Source organism: Thalia democratica, chromosome 5 (genome assembly GCF_965202585.1).
Source record: "Thalia democratica chromosome 5, ktThaDemo2.hap1.1, whole genome shotgun sequence".
Classification (NCBI taxonomy): domain Eukaryota; kingdom Metazoa; phylum Chordata; class Thaliacea; order Salpida; family Salpidae; genus Thalia; species Thalia democratica.
Window position 1 is genome coordinate 67,788,078 of NC_139169.1, and position 15,996 is coordinate 67,804,073.

At 27.5% G+C, this 15,996-nt stretch overlaps 1 protein-coding gene across 1 annotated transcript; it reads right to left on the reverse strand.

Annotated features, from left to right (window-relative positions):
* Positions 1 to 1,331: 1,331 nt before the first annotated feature.
* On the reverse strand, positions 1,332 to 15,996 carry LOC145836788 (general transcription factor 3C polypeptide 3-like). Its single transcript, XM_082944561.1, has 12 exons — positions 15,965 to 15,996; positions 15,252 to 15,331; positions 10,145 to 10,264; positions 7,341 to 7,624; positions 7,138 to 7,256; positions 6,020 to 6,101; positions 5,117 to 5,299; positions 3,569 to 3,750; positions 3,119 to 3,260; positions 2,604 to 2,711; positions 2,049 to 2,177; positions 1,332 to 1,583 (listed from the first exon to the last, which is right to left on the reverse strand). The coding sequence occupies exons 1-12, from the start codon at positions 15,994 to 15,996 to the stop codon at positions 1,332 to 1,334; spliced, it is 1,713 nt and encodes a 570-aa protein (XP_082800687.1).

Here is a 15,996-nt window from a genome sequence, read left to right on the forward strand (position 1 = left end):
AAATCGATTTCGGCTAATGCTTTTCAATTACTTTAGTTAGCAACTAATTTTAAGATTAAATTTTGAGTATATAAATAGTTAGAGGTTACATCAGAAAAATCAAATAACACTAATTAGCATAATTGAGCAAAAATTAATTAAACATTCACAATTCATAAATGCATATACAAAACAGTTTATCAGTAATTTAACTAAGATAAGCAACATTAAAAATAAAATAAAAATAAGCGACAAAATTCAAATAAAATCTATAACAACTTATAAAGATTAGATTTATAAACGTATTGTTGCTTACACAAATTAGGTTTACATGTTTTTATAAATAGAGATTCTAAAACACTTAGGTGATAATCGTTACGAGCTTTTTTAACCTTTATTTTCGTAATCGTCTTTTTTTTTCGACTGACTAACTACGGACGATTCATAGCAAAATATTTTTATCATATTCGTTTAGATCAGAGTAGTACAAAGCTGTATGCAATAAAGAAGTTTAATATGACTAACAATTGAATTTTGCATAAAAACATGATAAATTATAAGGTACATTTTGTAGTAGAAATCAATTTAGAACATTTATAAATTGAATCATTCAAGTCAACTTAAATATCGCAAACAAGTTCAAACTCACTTAAGAACCAAAAATACCCTACAAACTTGTAACTTTTTAAAAAGGCTCTTACTAAACTATTATACAAAAACATTCATATTTTTGATAGCAGATTGATAAAATAAAATTTAAAAAAACTAACAAGATAAAGTTTCAAACTTTATAATACAAAACTTTACAAATTTTAATTATAATGTGTTTAAGGCTTGTAATTGATTATATGTTATAAAAACCTACATTTTATGCAATAATGTAAAAAATAGTGTCTTATTTCTAGAAGTACAAATAGCATAAAGAAGAGTTACTCATTATTTTAAATCATTACTGGTTTGTAATTAGTTTTATTGTTTGAGACAGCAAACGAAGGAAAAATACAAATGTTTTTACTTCACACATTTTTATCAGTTTAAATTTTTAGTATTATAAAAAAAAACTAGGTAGCACAAAGATATAATTTCCTAAAACTTCAATTTTCCAAACGAAACTTACAATGTAGTAATTAACTTTTAAAATCAACACATTAAAAAAAAAAAGAGTAGAAATCTTAAGAGCTCTTCTGCAAGCTTATCGAAAGAAAAAAATCTAAAATAACTGAAGGTTTGTGCTTAACAACAAAATTTTTCAAACGTCCTTGATAAAAGTAGGAATAGAATTCTACAAAAGTTTACTAAAAAGGCATAAGCAGCGAAACTAAAACGGTCAATTGAAATTGAGACGTGCAGCATCAAACGACGTTGTGTTTGAACAGCACGTAGTTGGCCATCGTGTGGTTGCCCGACTGCCGGTACATCAAGCTGAGGTTGAAGGCGATCTCGTGCCGGAGGTCGAAGCTGTCCTCGCACACCGCGTCGACCACATTGGCAGGTGGTCCGCACTTCAACGCGTCCTCGTACATGTGCACCGCAAAGTGGTTCAGCCCGATCTGGTGGAGGGCGCGCCCGATGTTGTACAGCGACTCCTGCTTGTTGTTCCGCAGCTGCCATTTCAAGCATTATACAGGTTTGTTCAAGTTTTATTTGAAATATCATGCCAACTGGCCTTTTCAGTTTATATTAAATAACATCATTACTTGAAAGAAGGATATTTTGTGTACTCATTCAAACAGAAGCTGACTAAAATTTTTTATAAAATTTTAAGTTATTTATTAAGTTATTTTATATGTTTATTGTTATTTAATGCACGAAGTTAGATTTATGTTTGCCGGTATTTATATCCGATTGAAATAAGTGCGGGTTAAAAACTGAATTACGAAAAACCTTTATATAGCTTTTAATAATCTTTAATAGTTAACCTAACAATTAAATATTACAAACAACTTTGTTTCATTAACTTCAAAAACGTCAGCTTTTAGACTTTATCAAAACAAATATTCTAGCAAGAAAACTAAACATTACCATTGAGGATCTTCAACGTGTTAAACAATCTTTCAATATAATCAAACCTGGCAATACTTGGCAAGGAGTGCGAAGGCTTGCGCGACATAAGTGTGCTTGTTACCGCAAGTTTTCTGCGTGAGTATGTGGCAGTAGCAAATTCCCACTATCAAATGCAGTTCCGGATTTTCTTGCTCCTGCAAGTATTCTTGTTATTTATCAGATAAGTTTATTCGTTAGCACTGACGAAAGTTGGTTTAAAAAATCTACGTACATTTTCTAAATGAATCTAAAGACATTTTTTAACTGTAAAAGTCTTACTTTAATTTACACATTCACTTTTTTAATACATTACACAAAGATACTATAAAAGTTTCAAAGATTTATGAATTTTGGATATAAGTAAAATAACGAGCTTAAAAAACTATATACTTTTGGTTTTTCTCAGAAAGGGATTAAAATTGTTAATTACGTTTAGTTTGCTTATAATTACTTTTTAAAACTTTACTTGGTTTTTAATAAAATATATTAGTGAAGTTTTATTTTGTACTGTTCTGTTTTTGATAACTAAAAATTCTCAAAAACCAATAAATTACAGATACATCTACAAAAAATTGTCAAACTTCTTCTAGTAGTTCGATGTAATAATTAAGTGCAGGTCTGAAGTTATTAGATGCAATATCTCCATGAGCGAACATGCTTTGAAGCGGGTAAACTTTCTTATCTTGTACCTGTAATTGTATACTTGCTTTTCGTGAATGCTTTTAAAAAGAAAACAGATTAATCACTTTGTTTTGCTAGTAATTAATTTTGAAAATAACACAAAAATAACTTTTCATCATTGCGAAAAACTTTAATTTACTCTGCAATAAAAAATGGTAAACTTAACTAGTCATTAAAATAATACTTTACATTAGCACAAAACAAAAAAGGTCAACATAATTTTACTTAATATGCAGCGCATTATTGTTGTAAAAACAATTACTATTGGAGTAAAGTCATAGATAACCAATACTGGGATATAGACAGTATTCAATAAACACGTATTTATTATCTTAGATAAAAAACCTTAAACACAAAATTTTCTGCCTTGCAATTAATAATACTTTTCTGCAAATTTTTTTGACACAATACTGACCACCATGATTCTGTGGAGAAACCTGTGAGTGTTTTTGAGAACCTTCTGACTGTGAGACATCCTGGTGACCACCTGATTGAATATGTTCCACACGTGGTTCTGCACCGATGACTGATCCTCCTTCTTCGACAAGATCACCTTCCTTCAATTGATATGCAACAGGTTTGTATGGAAACAATGTACAGTAAGACAGTGTTTGTATAAATGAGGTTAGAATTTCAAACTTATATTTATAAAAAAAAACACAGTCTTTATTTTGGATGCCATTTATAAAAGCACTAAAAGTTTTAATACAGTTTATATTTTAAAAAGATATATACTAAAATCCAAAATTAGCTGAAAATACTGCTTGATAAGTTTATTTATGTTTGTAAAATTAAAAGTTAATAAAAATGCAGCAAAGTATTCATTTTATCTGTAAACAACACAAATAACTTGATTCAAACAAACTTGAGTATTTTGAAGGCGTAATAGTACCACCCGCTCAACAGGCTGAACCTGAACGAAATAACTTCCAGCTTGCTTCTTGAAATTTGCGCGCGCGAAAAGAAGTTTTTCTCCTTCATAACGTGGTCGCTTATCAAACAGGCCTCCTTGTATCTTTTGCACGTGTTGAGCAGGTTCAGCAACTCCTTGATTGATAACGTTGATTATATTGGTGGAGTCTTAGCTCGTAAAAGTTTTTGTACTAAAGAAATAATATGCAGCAAAAATATTAAAATACTTTGGAATATTAAGTTATAAACTGTTTGTATTTAAGAAAGATTTTTTTTTGGTATGATTTAACCTTATATTAAACTTGAGCTTATCTCACAGCATACAAAGGTCCAGGCTTAAGCTCTGTAGACTTTCGCTGATGTTTTCGTTAAAAAAGAATTGATATACTTTTTAAATTTTTGCATACACTTTGAATCAGTTTTTAGTAAATATGGAGTGTTTATACTGTCATAAAACAACAAAATATTATGTTCTAAAACTATCCCTTTTCATTTCCGTAGAAGCAAACCTTAATTTAGCCAAAAACATTTATAGAAGAAAATTACTTATAATTTAATACTAACCTGAATGTGTTATAACTTTCAACTTGAATAAGTTTTTAATAATACAGTGCTCATTGACTTGTCCGGACATGTTGGGCAATTCTGTAAAGGTATCCGGATAAGCATTTTTCAAGATAAGTACAAAATAAAGTGTTTTATAAAATAATATAACTGCTGTAATTTATGCAATGTAAAATAAATAATAATAGCTCAGCTCTTCTTTTACTGCTTGAAATTTTTTACACTTTACTTTTCAAAATGTCGTGAAAAGTCGACTCGCCTATGCTAAAATGCTTTATTATAAAAGACTCTAAAACATTGTTTTTCTATCTTTTTACAAACTTCTAGTTTATTTTCAAAGCTTATTGCAACTCGTGTTTTTTTTTTATTTTTGTAACTTGTCTATTTCTGAAACCTTGTATGTTGAGTATGTCAAACTTATAAAACTTTTTATTAATAAAAAAAAATTATGAATTTATCTTAAATATAAATTGGTTCAATTAAGAACTTTTGATAGTTTAAATTAAAAACCAAACATATAAAAACTTTAATATATTAATTTTCTAAAAAATAAAAATTAAAAACATTATTTTTTAAAACTGATTTACTTTACATATAAAGGTTTCTAATAATTAAACTAGTTTTAAACAAAATTGAACCTAAGCTTTACTAGTATTATTACGTCATAATCATGTAATAAATTGCAGACCTTATAAAATCATTTTAAATCTTTTACATCATCAAAGCTTAAAAAGTAGTATGTATAGCTACTGAATGTTTTTATTTATTTTCTTCTCGACTGAATTTTCCGTATAAGTGAGCGTCCGGATAAGTGAATAAGCATTGTACAACTAAACCATTTTTAAATAAAAAAATTAGACTCATATTTCAAACTCGCTTTCTAGTGTCAAAAGCAAAACTAAAAGAGTTTCAAATACACCAGCGTTCTAAAACATACCGGTGAAACTTTATCAAAACAAACTTTGTAAAAGTCGATCCACTGCCTCTGCTTGAAGACCTGCCAGTCGGCTTTCAGGTACAATTCCTCGTCAATCCTCTGCTTGCCCGCCCTCTTGCAAGTCACTTTGATCTCGCCTGCGAACGGGTTGGTTGTTTTCCTACTTCGCTTCACTATTGACAGCTGAAAATCATGCTTTCACGTTGAATCAGTTTATTTGTACTTATTTTAAAAGTTGTTAAGTGCCCAGACAGTATGAGAAAATTAAAGTTTGATAATTCGGTAAAGACCTTGTAAATAATATATTTTTTGTTTACACAAAGTAAAGTGAGAAATGAAGAATCAGCATGATATGTAGAAGATAAAATAAGTAATTTTTTTAAGAAAAATTTAACAGATAAAAAAATAAAACTTGCATTCAATATGGTCGTCAAAGGTTTTTTTGACAAAATTTTCTAGGTTTTCTAAACTTATTCCAGATATTTTAAATAACAATATTTTGGTTTCTTTTGGTTTGAAAGTAAATTTAAGGTAAACAACTGACTTAGAATGTATAACAACATTAAAAAGACACTGTAAATCTACTTAAAATATGTTAAAAAAGCACTTTATTATTATTTTCTTTTTCTATATGATAGATTTTTGATATATAATCGAAATTTAATTTCTTTGCATGTTAAGTTTCTTTAAAATTCCAGATTTTTTAATGATATTTGTTCAAAATTCCAGATTTTCCAGGCTTTTCCCAGATTTCTCAAACTCCAGGTTTTTTTTACAAAATTGTCAAATGTCAGGTTTTTTAACAACTCTGATACGAAAATAACCAAACAAAGTACTTTTATATTTATTGGAAAACAAGAAAACTGTCTGTACTAAGCAGAAAAAGTACTAACTGAAATTAACCTCAGTTTTGAAAGTACTTTTCAGTCTGTTGGCGAGCATAATCAATACAACATCCGCTGCAACTGCTAGCTTCTTTCTGTGACTAATCATGTTTATTAGCATTAAGGGTATAAGTTAGTTAAGAATTAATAAACATTTTTTTTACTTCCAGTAACTTTAAAAAAAAAATAGTCTATCAGTTGGTATTAGTGATCTATCGTATCCTAATTTTGTGAATTGGTTTAAGCACTTATAATTGAGCAAAATATTTCTTTAATTTAAAATTTGCTTTAAAGCAGTGTTTCTAATAATATATGTATTAAAACTCTATGTTTTCATAATTGGTTATAAAACTTCGGTGCAATTTTTATTATTAAGAAAAACATTCTACGAAAAAAAACATTTTTGAAAACATTTTAACTTAATAATTTAACCACAATAAAATAATCTACTGTAAAAAGTATTAATAATACAATTACAAAACAACTAATGTTCGGTTTTTTTTCTATAGTTTCTACACATTAAGCGTTTCATCAGAACAGAGTTAAAATAAACCTTTTTTAAAGAATCAAAAAATTTCACATTATGACGTTTCAAATAAATTTAAATAACTTCAGTTGGCTAATGCATTAGCCAACTAAAACTATTCCAATTTATTTGAAACGTCGTAATGTGTATTGTTTTGATCCTTAAAAAAAATGCTAACTTTGTTATTGTTCTGATGAAACTACAGTAAACAAACCGAACATTAGTTTTTTTTGTATTATTAATATTAATCTCTGCTTTCGTATCAAAAGATTTGGCTTTTATCGAATAAAAAAACAGCTCCAAATACTGTTTTAAGTACATAAGTAATCTTCTTAAAATTATCTTTTCCTCATCTAGATTTTATTATACATATTTATTAATAATTTTTAACTTTGCTAAAGCTAAACAGAACGTAAGGAAAACATTAGACTTCAAATTAGGGTTTCATTATAAAAAAAATACTATTGAACTTTAAATAGCTAACGATTAATTGATGAACTCTGAAATTCTATTTAAGCTGATAAAAGTGTTCTGGTAACTCGAAACGGCACAGCTTGTCTTCTTAAACATAAAAACAAACGCGCCAACTTAACATTCAACAAATAACAAACTTTTTATTGGGATGCTGGCCCCACTTTTTGAAAACTTGGAACCTGCAATTCAGCAGCCTCATCTGGTCTTTGGGTGAAATTTCATTTTCATTCTCCTCTTTCTCGGCTCCATCTAGTGTCTAAAGTATTATCAAAAAATTAGACACTTTACAAAATCTTAAAAACTTTCAAACAAAAGCAGACTAATTAAACAAGCAAAACACCTCGATGGCGACGCGGTATTCCCCGGTGTCGAGCAAGATGGCGGCCAGCTCCAGCCTGATGTCGACCGAGTCCTCCGCCGATATCTGCAGGCACTTGAAAAAATTCTCCTTGGCGCTCTTGTAGTCGTTGAGCTTCAGCAGCGACATGCCCTTCAGCTTGAACAGCTCCTTGCTGGTGGAAAAGTGCGCGAAGTGGTGCACTTCCAATTCCTCGATCAACCGCAACGATTCGGCGTACTGGCCCGCTTCGAAGCACGCCACGCAAACACTTATCTGCACGTCCGCTGTTTGTCAGGAACTTGTTAAGCAGGGTTGCCAAATGATTTTGGCAAGTTTTCTCCAGGTTTTCAAAATTTCTTCCAGGTTTCTAAAATTAGACGTTTTACGGTCTATTTTCAGATTTTAAATTAAGTTTAAGGTAAAAAACTGTGCCTAATAGTATAACAACATTGAAAAGATTTCTAAAAGCTTCTTTAAATTTGTTTTTTTATTAAAAAAAATTTGAAGATGACAAAAATGTTTATTTATAAGATAGATTATTTATTTGCAATTAAAACTTTACTACTTGACATTTAAAAGTTGTTTAAAATACCATACTTTTCAGGTATTTTTAGTGATTTTTACTCAAAATACCAGGTTTTTTTCAAAATTACTCTAATTCAAGGATTTTTCATTTTTTTTTTACCTTGAATTTTCAAATTACAAATTTTTCCTGGATTCGAGGTCTTTTGGTAACCTTAAAAAAGACATAACTTAACCCTCATATCTTTTAGTATATTAGTTTACAATAAAATTAAAAAAAATCTTAACTTTGCAGGTATTTTTTTACCTTTATATATAATTATGTATACAATATTAACAACTAGTTTTTTTTTTTGCTTAATTTTAAATAGCACTATTTTTAATTTCAAATTGGCCACATAAAAAATTCAAAGTAAATTTTGAGATAAAAGCCAGCGAAGTTGGTGAGCTCAGTAAGTTCCTTAAAGAAAGAGCAAACCAATAACGCAAAAAAAAAAAGACTATTTCACTAAAAATCTATCTTCTCCTTAAAATACATTCTACTTTTTTACAGAAAGTCCATTATCAATATTTAAATATTTTTTAAATACAAAAATATTTTCATTAAAAAAAAAATATTTTTAATATTTTAAAAATTTCAACATTCAAAGTCTTAAAACTATAATAGGAACTATTCCTAAAAAATTTTGAGTCTTAAATTTTACAAATGAAATAAAAAAAGATAGATATTTTGTGATTTTAAAAATTCTGAGAAAATTGACAATGAAAAATTTGAAACTTTTTACAAAAAATAAAACATCTCAAAATTCTATAATTTTTTACAAAAAATAAAACATCTCAAAATTAAAATAAATTTTTATAATATCAAACAGTGGACTCATAACATGAAAAAGTAAAAATTAAGTTTTTGGAATTTTTCTTTGAAAATTTGTAGGTAGAAAGTCAAGGTTCTAAACTAAACTGTAAAAAGAACTATATATATATAACAACATTATTAATAATTTTTTAACATCTCTATCTACTTTAAGGTTTTTTTTTGCTAATAAGTTAAGGGCATAGGGGTGTCCGACATTTTTTTTTACAAAAATAACATTGGACCTTATATGAAAGCTTAAAGTACAAACAACAAGCCAGTTTTTATAGAAGTAAAAATTTTTTTTTTAACTTTTGAGATATTCTAATTTTCATAAAAAGTTTCCAATACAAATGAAAAATTGAAAGTTTTTCTAAGTCAATTTTCTTGGAAATTTAAAACATCACTAAAAACGTATCTTCTCCTTCATTTTTTGCGATAGAGACCATAAATTTTCAGGAAACGTTCCTTTTGTAGTTTAAAAAAATTGAAAGTTGGAGTTTTTAAAATATTAAAAAAATAACTTTAGATAAGAATAAAACAAAAAAAATAGGTGGTTTTTTTTTTTTTTTAAATATTTTATTTTTCAAATTTAAAAAAATTTCAATCTTTTTAAAATTTAATAATACACTTGTTTAGAAAATTTGAAGAACATTGCTTTAAAAATGAAGGAGGAGATAGATTTTAAGTGAAATGGTCTTTTTTTGTGTTTTTAGTTTGCGCCTTTCATTAGAAACCTATTGATGTCACTGACTTTGACTGCTCATATTTTTAAAAATACTTTGAATTTTTTCAAACTGTTAAATTAAAAATGTGTGATAGCTCGGATAAAACTCTATAAAATAAGATCAACTTGTATAAATCAAGGAGGACCCCCCTATGCCCTTAAGCTTATTGTGTAAGTTAAGAATATTTCATATTCTTGTAATAATTCATAAAACTTTGAAAAGTTCAAAAACAATAGTATTGAGCAGGGATGGGAAACGTATGACGTGTAGACCAAATCTGCCCGCAAACAGAAATCTGTGGCTGTGAAGTACTTTTTTGGCTTTGCAGAAAACAAATAAAATTCAGTTCTTACTAACAAAAACTATACAATGTATTTTTAATTTATTTTTAGTACACAGTTGCTTTTAATGAACCAGTTATTTAAACAATTAGTTTCAAACATTTTTTTTTCTTTGTGGTTGTAAAAATTTTCAAAACTACATAGCCCACTAAAACTGCTTTTTAAAAAGTCTAGCCAAAGAGAGAATTTTTTAAGTAAATTTGTTCTAATAACTAAAAAAGTTTTCCACCCTTATTACAACAGTACAAAACTTTCTTAGACAAAAATGTAGTATTTGTGCAAACCAACTATGATACAGAAAAACAATGATTAGATTTATTTGATAAAACAAAACCAACTTGTTTTCATAGAAAACAGAACACATCTGGCTGTATTCTTGCTGTTCAGCATAAGTGTATGTTGAGCTGACAGGCTTCAACTCCAGGCTGACTTCTGTTGAGTGTGGCTCCTCTGCTTGTGAAACATTCATTTGTTCTTCACCTTCTTATTAATTTAAACTTATTAGATAAGTTTACTAACTATTCTTAAATTGCATTAGTAAAACATTTACTATATACATTAGTATTTGTATATGTTAGCTTTTTTAAGACTACAATGATGAAATTAAAAAAAAAACTTTTTTATACATATATCTGTACAGTATTTTTCTCTGAATACTGACCACCAAAACTGTCAAATTTTGTTATTAAAATCAAATGCATACAGTTTTTAATACAATATTTCTAAGTGTACCTCTAACAAATAAATACCTTAAATTATCAAAAATGTGTATTTGCTTTATTAGGAAGAATCTTATAAAAAATTGCAAAAAAAAGGTATGCCGGCCAAAAAACTAGTTTAAACCCTAAAAATCACGTATTTTTCATCTTGAACAGTAATAAAATCACTTATACATGTCCTAGACTTATAATTTATATCTTAAATGAAAGCTTATACTTATTGATATAGATTAAAAGACATATTAACTGCTTTTCATGTAATATGACATCATAACCACCCTAAATATACAAACTTTGTCTGTAAAATAATGATTTTTGGAATATTGAAAAGCATAGCTGGCTAGTGATTTTAATTAGAAAAAATATTGTAAAAAATAAATTTTTGGGTATATTTACTTACCTTCAAAAGTTTAGGTGATGTGGTTTGCATGTCAACAGGATACTTGATGAAATAGTTCATTTAGCTTTAAGTGTTTAAAAAACCTTTAAATAATTATTCAATTAGCATTAGAACAAATTAATGAGATATTAAAAAGTTATGATTTATTATGGGCAAGTTAATGTTGTATGGCATTAAACATTAAATTAATGATTGTAAAATAAAAACTTTACAAAAAAATAAAGAACATTGCAAAATAAATCAAAAAATGTATCATTTTGTATTAACACTTAACATTGTTGCAAATTACTGATACTTTTAGAAGTTTATTATTATTAACTATTATTATTATTATTATTATTATTATTATTATTATTATTATTATTAGTTATTTTTCAAACTCATTCATGAATATTTTGATAAGTGTGTCTTTATTTAGCATTCACTCACTATGCACAAAATGGTTTTTTTATTTTCTACCTGCTTCAAAAAGTTGTTATACCAATGACTACAAAAACTGTATAGTTTTGGCAAATATGGCAAAACGATTCAAATTAAATAATAACTAAAATGATTTTGCAAAAGTAAAATTTAATGCTATTACCTGATGAGATAAAGGTAAATAAAATAAATCTTGTACAAATTGTTAAGTAATAAACATATTTAAAACAAAAAGAAAACAATTTTGTAAAATTAAGAGTTAAACGCTTAATTTATATGTCTTTATAAAGTTGTCAATTTAGTTTATATGAGCTTAATGAATTACTGTTGCTTAAATATCAAACAATATGTTAACCAGTTATCGCCAATGTAGTAAAAAAGGTAGAAACTAAGAAAAACTTTAAAAAGAATGAATAACAACAATGGAATAAAAACAAATTATTTTTTACAAAAAAAAAAAGTTTAAGGTTTAACATTATGTAAAATAAAAAGCATTTTATGTTCGAAAAAGCTAAAAACAACCCTGCCATGCTAAGATAGTGTTTCAATTTGTAGTTTTTATGAATTCTCTAAAGTCTTACATTTTAATGTGACATCACAATAAAATAGTACTTTGCAAAATATTTTTTTCAATGAATATTCTTTTGAGAAAAGCACTTGTAGTAAAAACACATTAGATGCTGTAGGTGTAAAGTAACTCTAAAACTTTTTTTTCTTTTTTATACTGTTTATGTGAGCTTTGTACAACACTTAAGCAAACTCTATTTGATTGTCAATATTTTTGAAGATAAAACTTGATGATTGTTGCTCATTTTATCTTCTAAAACTCTTATATTTCTACCATGTGTGAGTAAGTTTGAGAAAGCATTTGACCTAGTTTGGCATTCAACAGTCTTGAAAGTTTATGTTGATAATTTATATTATTTTTCTCATGCAATACCTTTGAAAAAATTTCTTTATTTAATCTTCTAGTTCATCACAGAACCATATATCTTTATTCATAAAAATTGTGATAAGTTTTTATACTTACAAGTATGGCATGTTCAGACAAGATCAATTGGCTTGAATGCAGTTACTTAATGCAAAAAAAAATCATCAAGAGGCTTTAAAAACTTGCATATGAGTCTCTGAAATCTTTGAAACATTATTGTAAAGTGAAATAAGTAGAGAAAAATTCAAAAGAATTCTTATATTTCTATATTCTGTGAGTAATTTTAAGCAGGCATTTGACCTATTTTGGCAACCAACTGTCTTGAAAATTTATGTTGACAATCTTTATTAATTTTCTAATGCAAAACTTTTGAAAAAATCTTTATTTTATCTTCTAATTCATCACATAATGCATATATCTTTATTCATAAAAATTATGACAAGTTTTTATACTACAAGCATGACATGTTCAGACAAGATCAATTGGCTTGAATGCATTTACTTGATGCAAAAAAAAATCATCAAGAGGCTTAAAAACTTGCATCTCAGTCTTTGAAATCTTTGAAACATCATTGTAAAGTGAACTGAGCAGAGAAAAATTCAAAAGAATTCTTATGAAAAAACTTTTGAACCTTAGTAAAATTTTTAAACTCCTAGCTTTTTTCAAAGGTCTTTATAAGTTGTAACTTTGGCTTTCTCCTACATCTTAAGATTAGGCAATGGATCACACTTTTTTGGAATCTGATTAAAGATGAGTACCTACTACAGCAGCTGTTGAGGTTAGTTTGTTTAATAGTTAATTAGATTGTTTTAATTTGTGCAAAACTTAGTATTTTTTGCTAGGGTTACCAGTAATACTAGTTGAATATTCAGTAACAAAGTTAAGATTTTTTTGATATTTACAATAAATCTTGATATTTTGTCTTAAAGTTTTAGATTTTCTATTTATTAATTGTTGAGTCCTTTTGTTACTATTAAATTTTTTGAGTTCTCATGCTTGAATAACATTAAACTTTAGATGTTAATTAAGTTTTGCACAAATTCATATTAGCTATTCATAGAGTTGTATCCTTGGTTTATAAACATATATTTGTTTTGTTGGGCTTCATTCTCCTAACATTACTAGGCTATCTTAAATTAAGAGAAAACTTAAATAAGACTCAAAAATAAATAAAATCACTTAAAAGTAGCAACATTTGTGCTAAACTTTATATGCTTGTATAAAGAAGTTTTTTATTCATGAATGAAGCCCAAAGAGACAGCAAGCTAATCTAAGTGTAGAAGTTTATTTACAACATAAAAATTAAGTTAATTAGTTCTGATTGTGTTAATGTAGTTTATATACTTATAAATTAATGATTTGTAATAAGAGTTACTTAAAGTGTGCATAAAAGATAAGTAGGAAAAGTAATTATAAAACAAAAATGTCATTAGTTTCAAAACTGTTTTAATTGTTATAAAGTTTTATTTATTCATTTTTTTTACAAAAGAAAACAGTTAAACCATATCAGGAATAGGTTTGCTAGTAAATAAAATGTTCCAAAAATTTAATTTTAAACTCATATATTTACAAAGCAATTCACAGCAAGCAAAACTTAAAAGTTGTTAGTGCATATTTGTATGAGGTTTATTCTCACCTTTTTTTAATTTTTCTCTTCTTCTATCACCAACTTCTTTCTGTTCTTTTATCTATAAATAATTTCTTTTGTTCATATGTTTGCACTAATAAGCATTTATCAACAACTTGCTGTATTGTTTTTATGTATATGACAAATGTAAAGACTCAATTTTGGTAATAGTATAAATATACAGCCATAAAGATTTCAAATGATGCAAGTATTTGACAAACTTTGAAATGAACTACAGGCTAATAAACATATGTTATTGACACAAAGTAGTATGGTTAAACTGTTTTAGTTTGTAACAATGTATTGAAATGATAAGTTCAAAACATCAAACACCTTTAATTTGTATGCACACTTTAAGAAACACACAAAAAGTTGTCTGGGATCAGTGATTAAACAAAGCAATTAAGTAAGCATTCAAAGTCTATTAGTGAATATATAAAGTATACTAGTTAATAAGTAGTGATGGTAGTAACAGCGCAAACCTTTGTATTTATTAGATTGCTAAATAATTACTTTACAATGAGACCAATTTAACTATCATGGATAAACTTTAGCTTAATAAGTTACATGACAAGTAAAGTGATATCCTTTAGTAGGAACAGTATAAAACTGAAGTTAACAAGAATATAAACAATTTTTTACAATTTTAAAGTTTTATTTGACAAAAGTATAGTTACTACTTGAATCAAAGTAATTTTAACTGTTTAGATGAATCTCAAGTGGTTTTTTATTTTTGATTAATTTAAGTTTTATACTGTTTTTAAAAGGTTATCTAAGTAAAATCAATTTACATAAGCAAGTTAACTGACTATTGTTTAAATGTATACATAGAAAACAGTTTAATCATATAAATAGATTTGTCAATGTACACATTTAAAAGGTCTGTAGTTTCTGTCTTTTTATATTTGCTTTATTTTCTGTCATTAAAAAGTACACCTATCTATGGGGTTGATGAACTGTTTTCCATGTATATGTAAAACATTAGGTACTTAACCAGGATGATGTAGTATCTGTATTCATTTGTTTTTGGGTTTTAACCCTAACTTAAACATGTAGTTTTAGCAAAATAAAGGCATCTATAAGGTACGCATTCTAAGTATTACGCACTAGTTTTTTAATAACACTTTCTCTGTTATAAGTAAAGATTTTCTTTAAGTACTACGCACTAAATTTTTAGTAAAACATTATTTGCATTAGTTAAATAGGTTTTCTAAAATAAGGTACGCACTAAATTTTTCAGGCCCCCCACCCATTTTTGAAAAAAATGGGGATTTCCCCAAACCGAAAATGTGATGGGATTTTTTGATGGAGATTATTTAAATTTATTTTTGAAGGCATTTCGCCGGCGGAGCCGGCGAAAAATTTTTCACATTTTTCTTTTCTCTTTTTCTGCACGGCCTTTTTTCTTGAAGGCCACCTTTTTCTGTCAAATGGACCGTGAGTAGCGTAACTGCCAAACAAATATACGTTATTGCGTTGTATTTGTACGGTCTTTATCTGTTATCTTTTACTAACCTTGAGCTTATGTGATCTAACTTGTCAATGTATAACCATTAAAGGCCTGACGGTAATATCAGTTATAGTTTTTCAATTATTAACTGAGTGGTTTTATGTTTATGAGTTTGAAAGTTAAGTTTAAGGTAGCGGACAAGAATTAAAAAAAAACAAAGGGCTACGGCCGGTCGATGACACGGTGCTTCGCACCTGTCATCTCTCCGGCCTGCCCTTAGTTTTTTTTTAATTCTTGTCCTTTAGGCCTCGTTACTCTGCTGGCCGGCACCCCTTTTAGTTATGACTTTGATGTACGAGTAAGTGTGCTAGTACTTTTAAGTCATAACTCAACTCTCACTTAACTCAAAGTTAAGTTATAACAGACTTATTTCACTCTAACGTTGTTTGAAAGATAACAGATATAAATTGCCCATGAGCGACTTGTTTTTAATTTATGCTACTTATACATAAACATTTTCTTCTCAAACTGTCCACATAAAGTGAGTGAATTTTACTAATAATTTGCATCAATTCTACGAGCTTTTCTTTTTCTGCTTCTTTCACATTAAACCCTTTAATTTTTTATATTTACCATAATGTTGCGTCATACTCCGGTATTCTCAT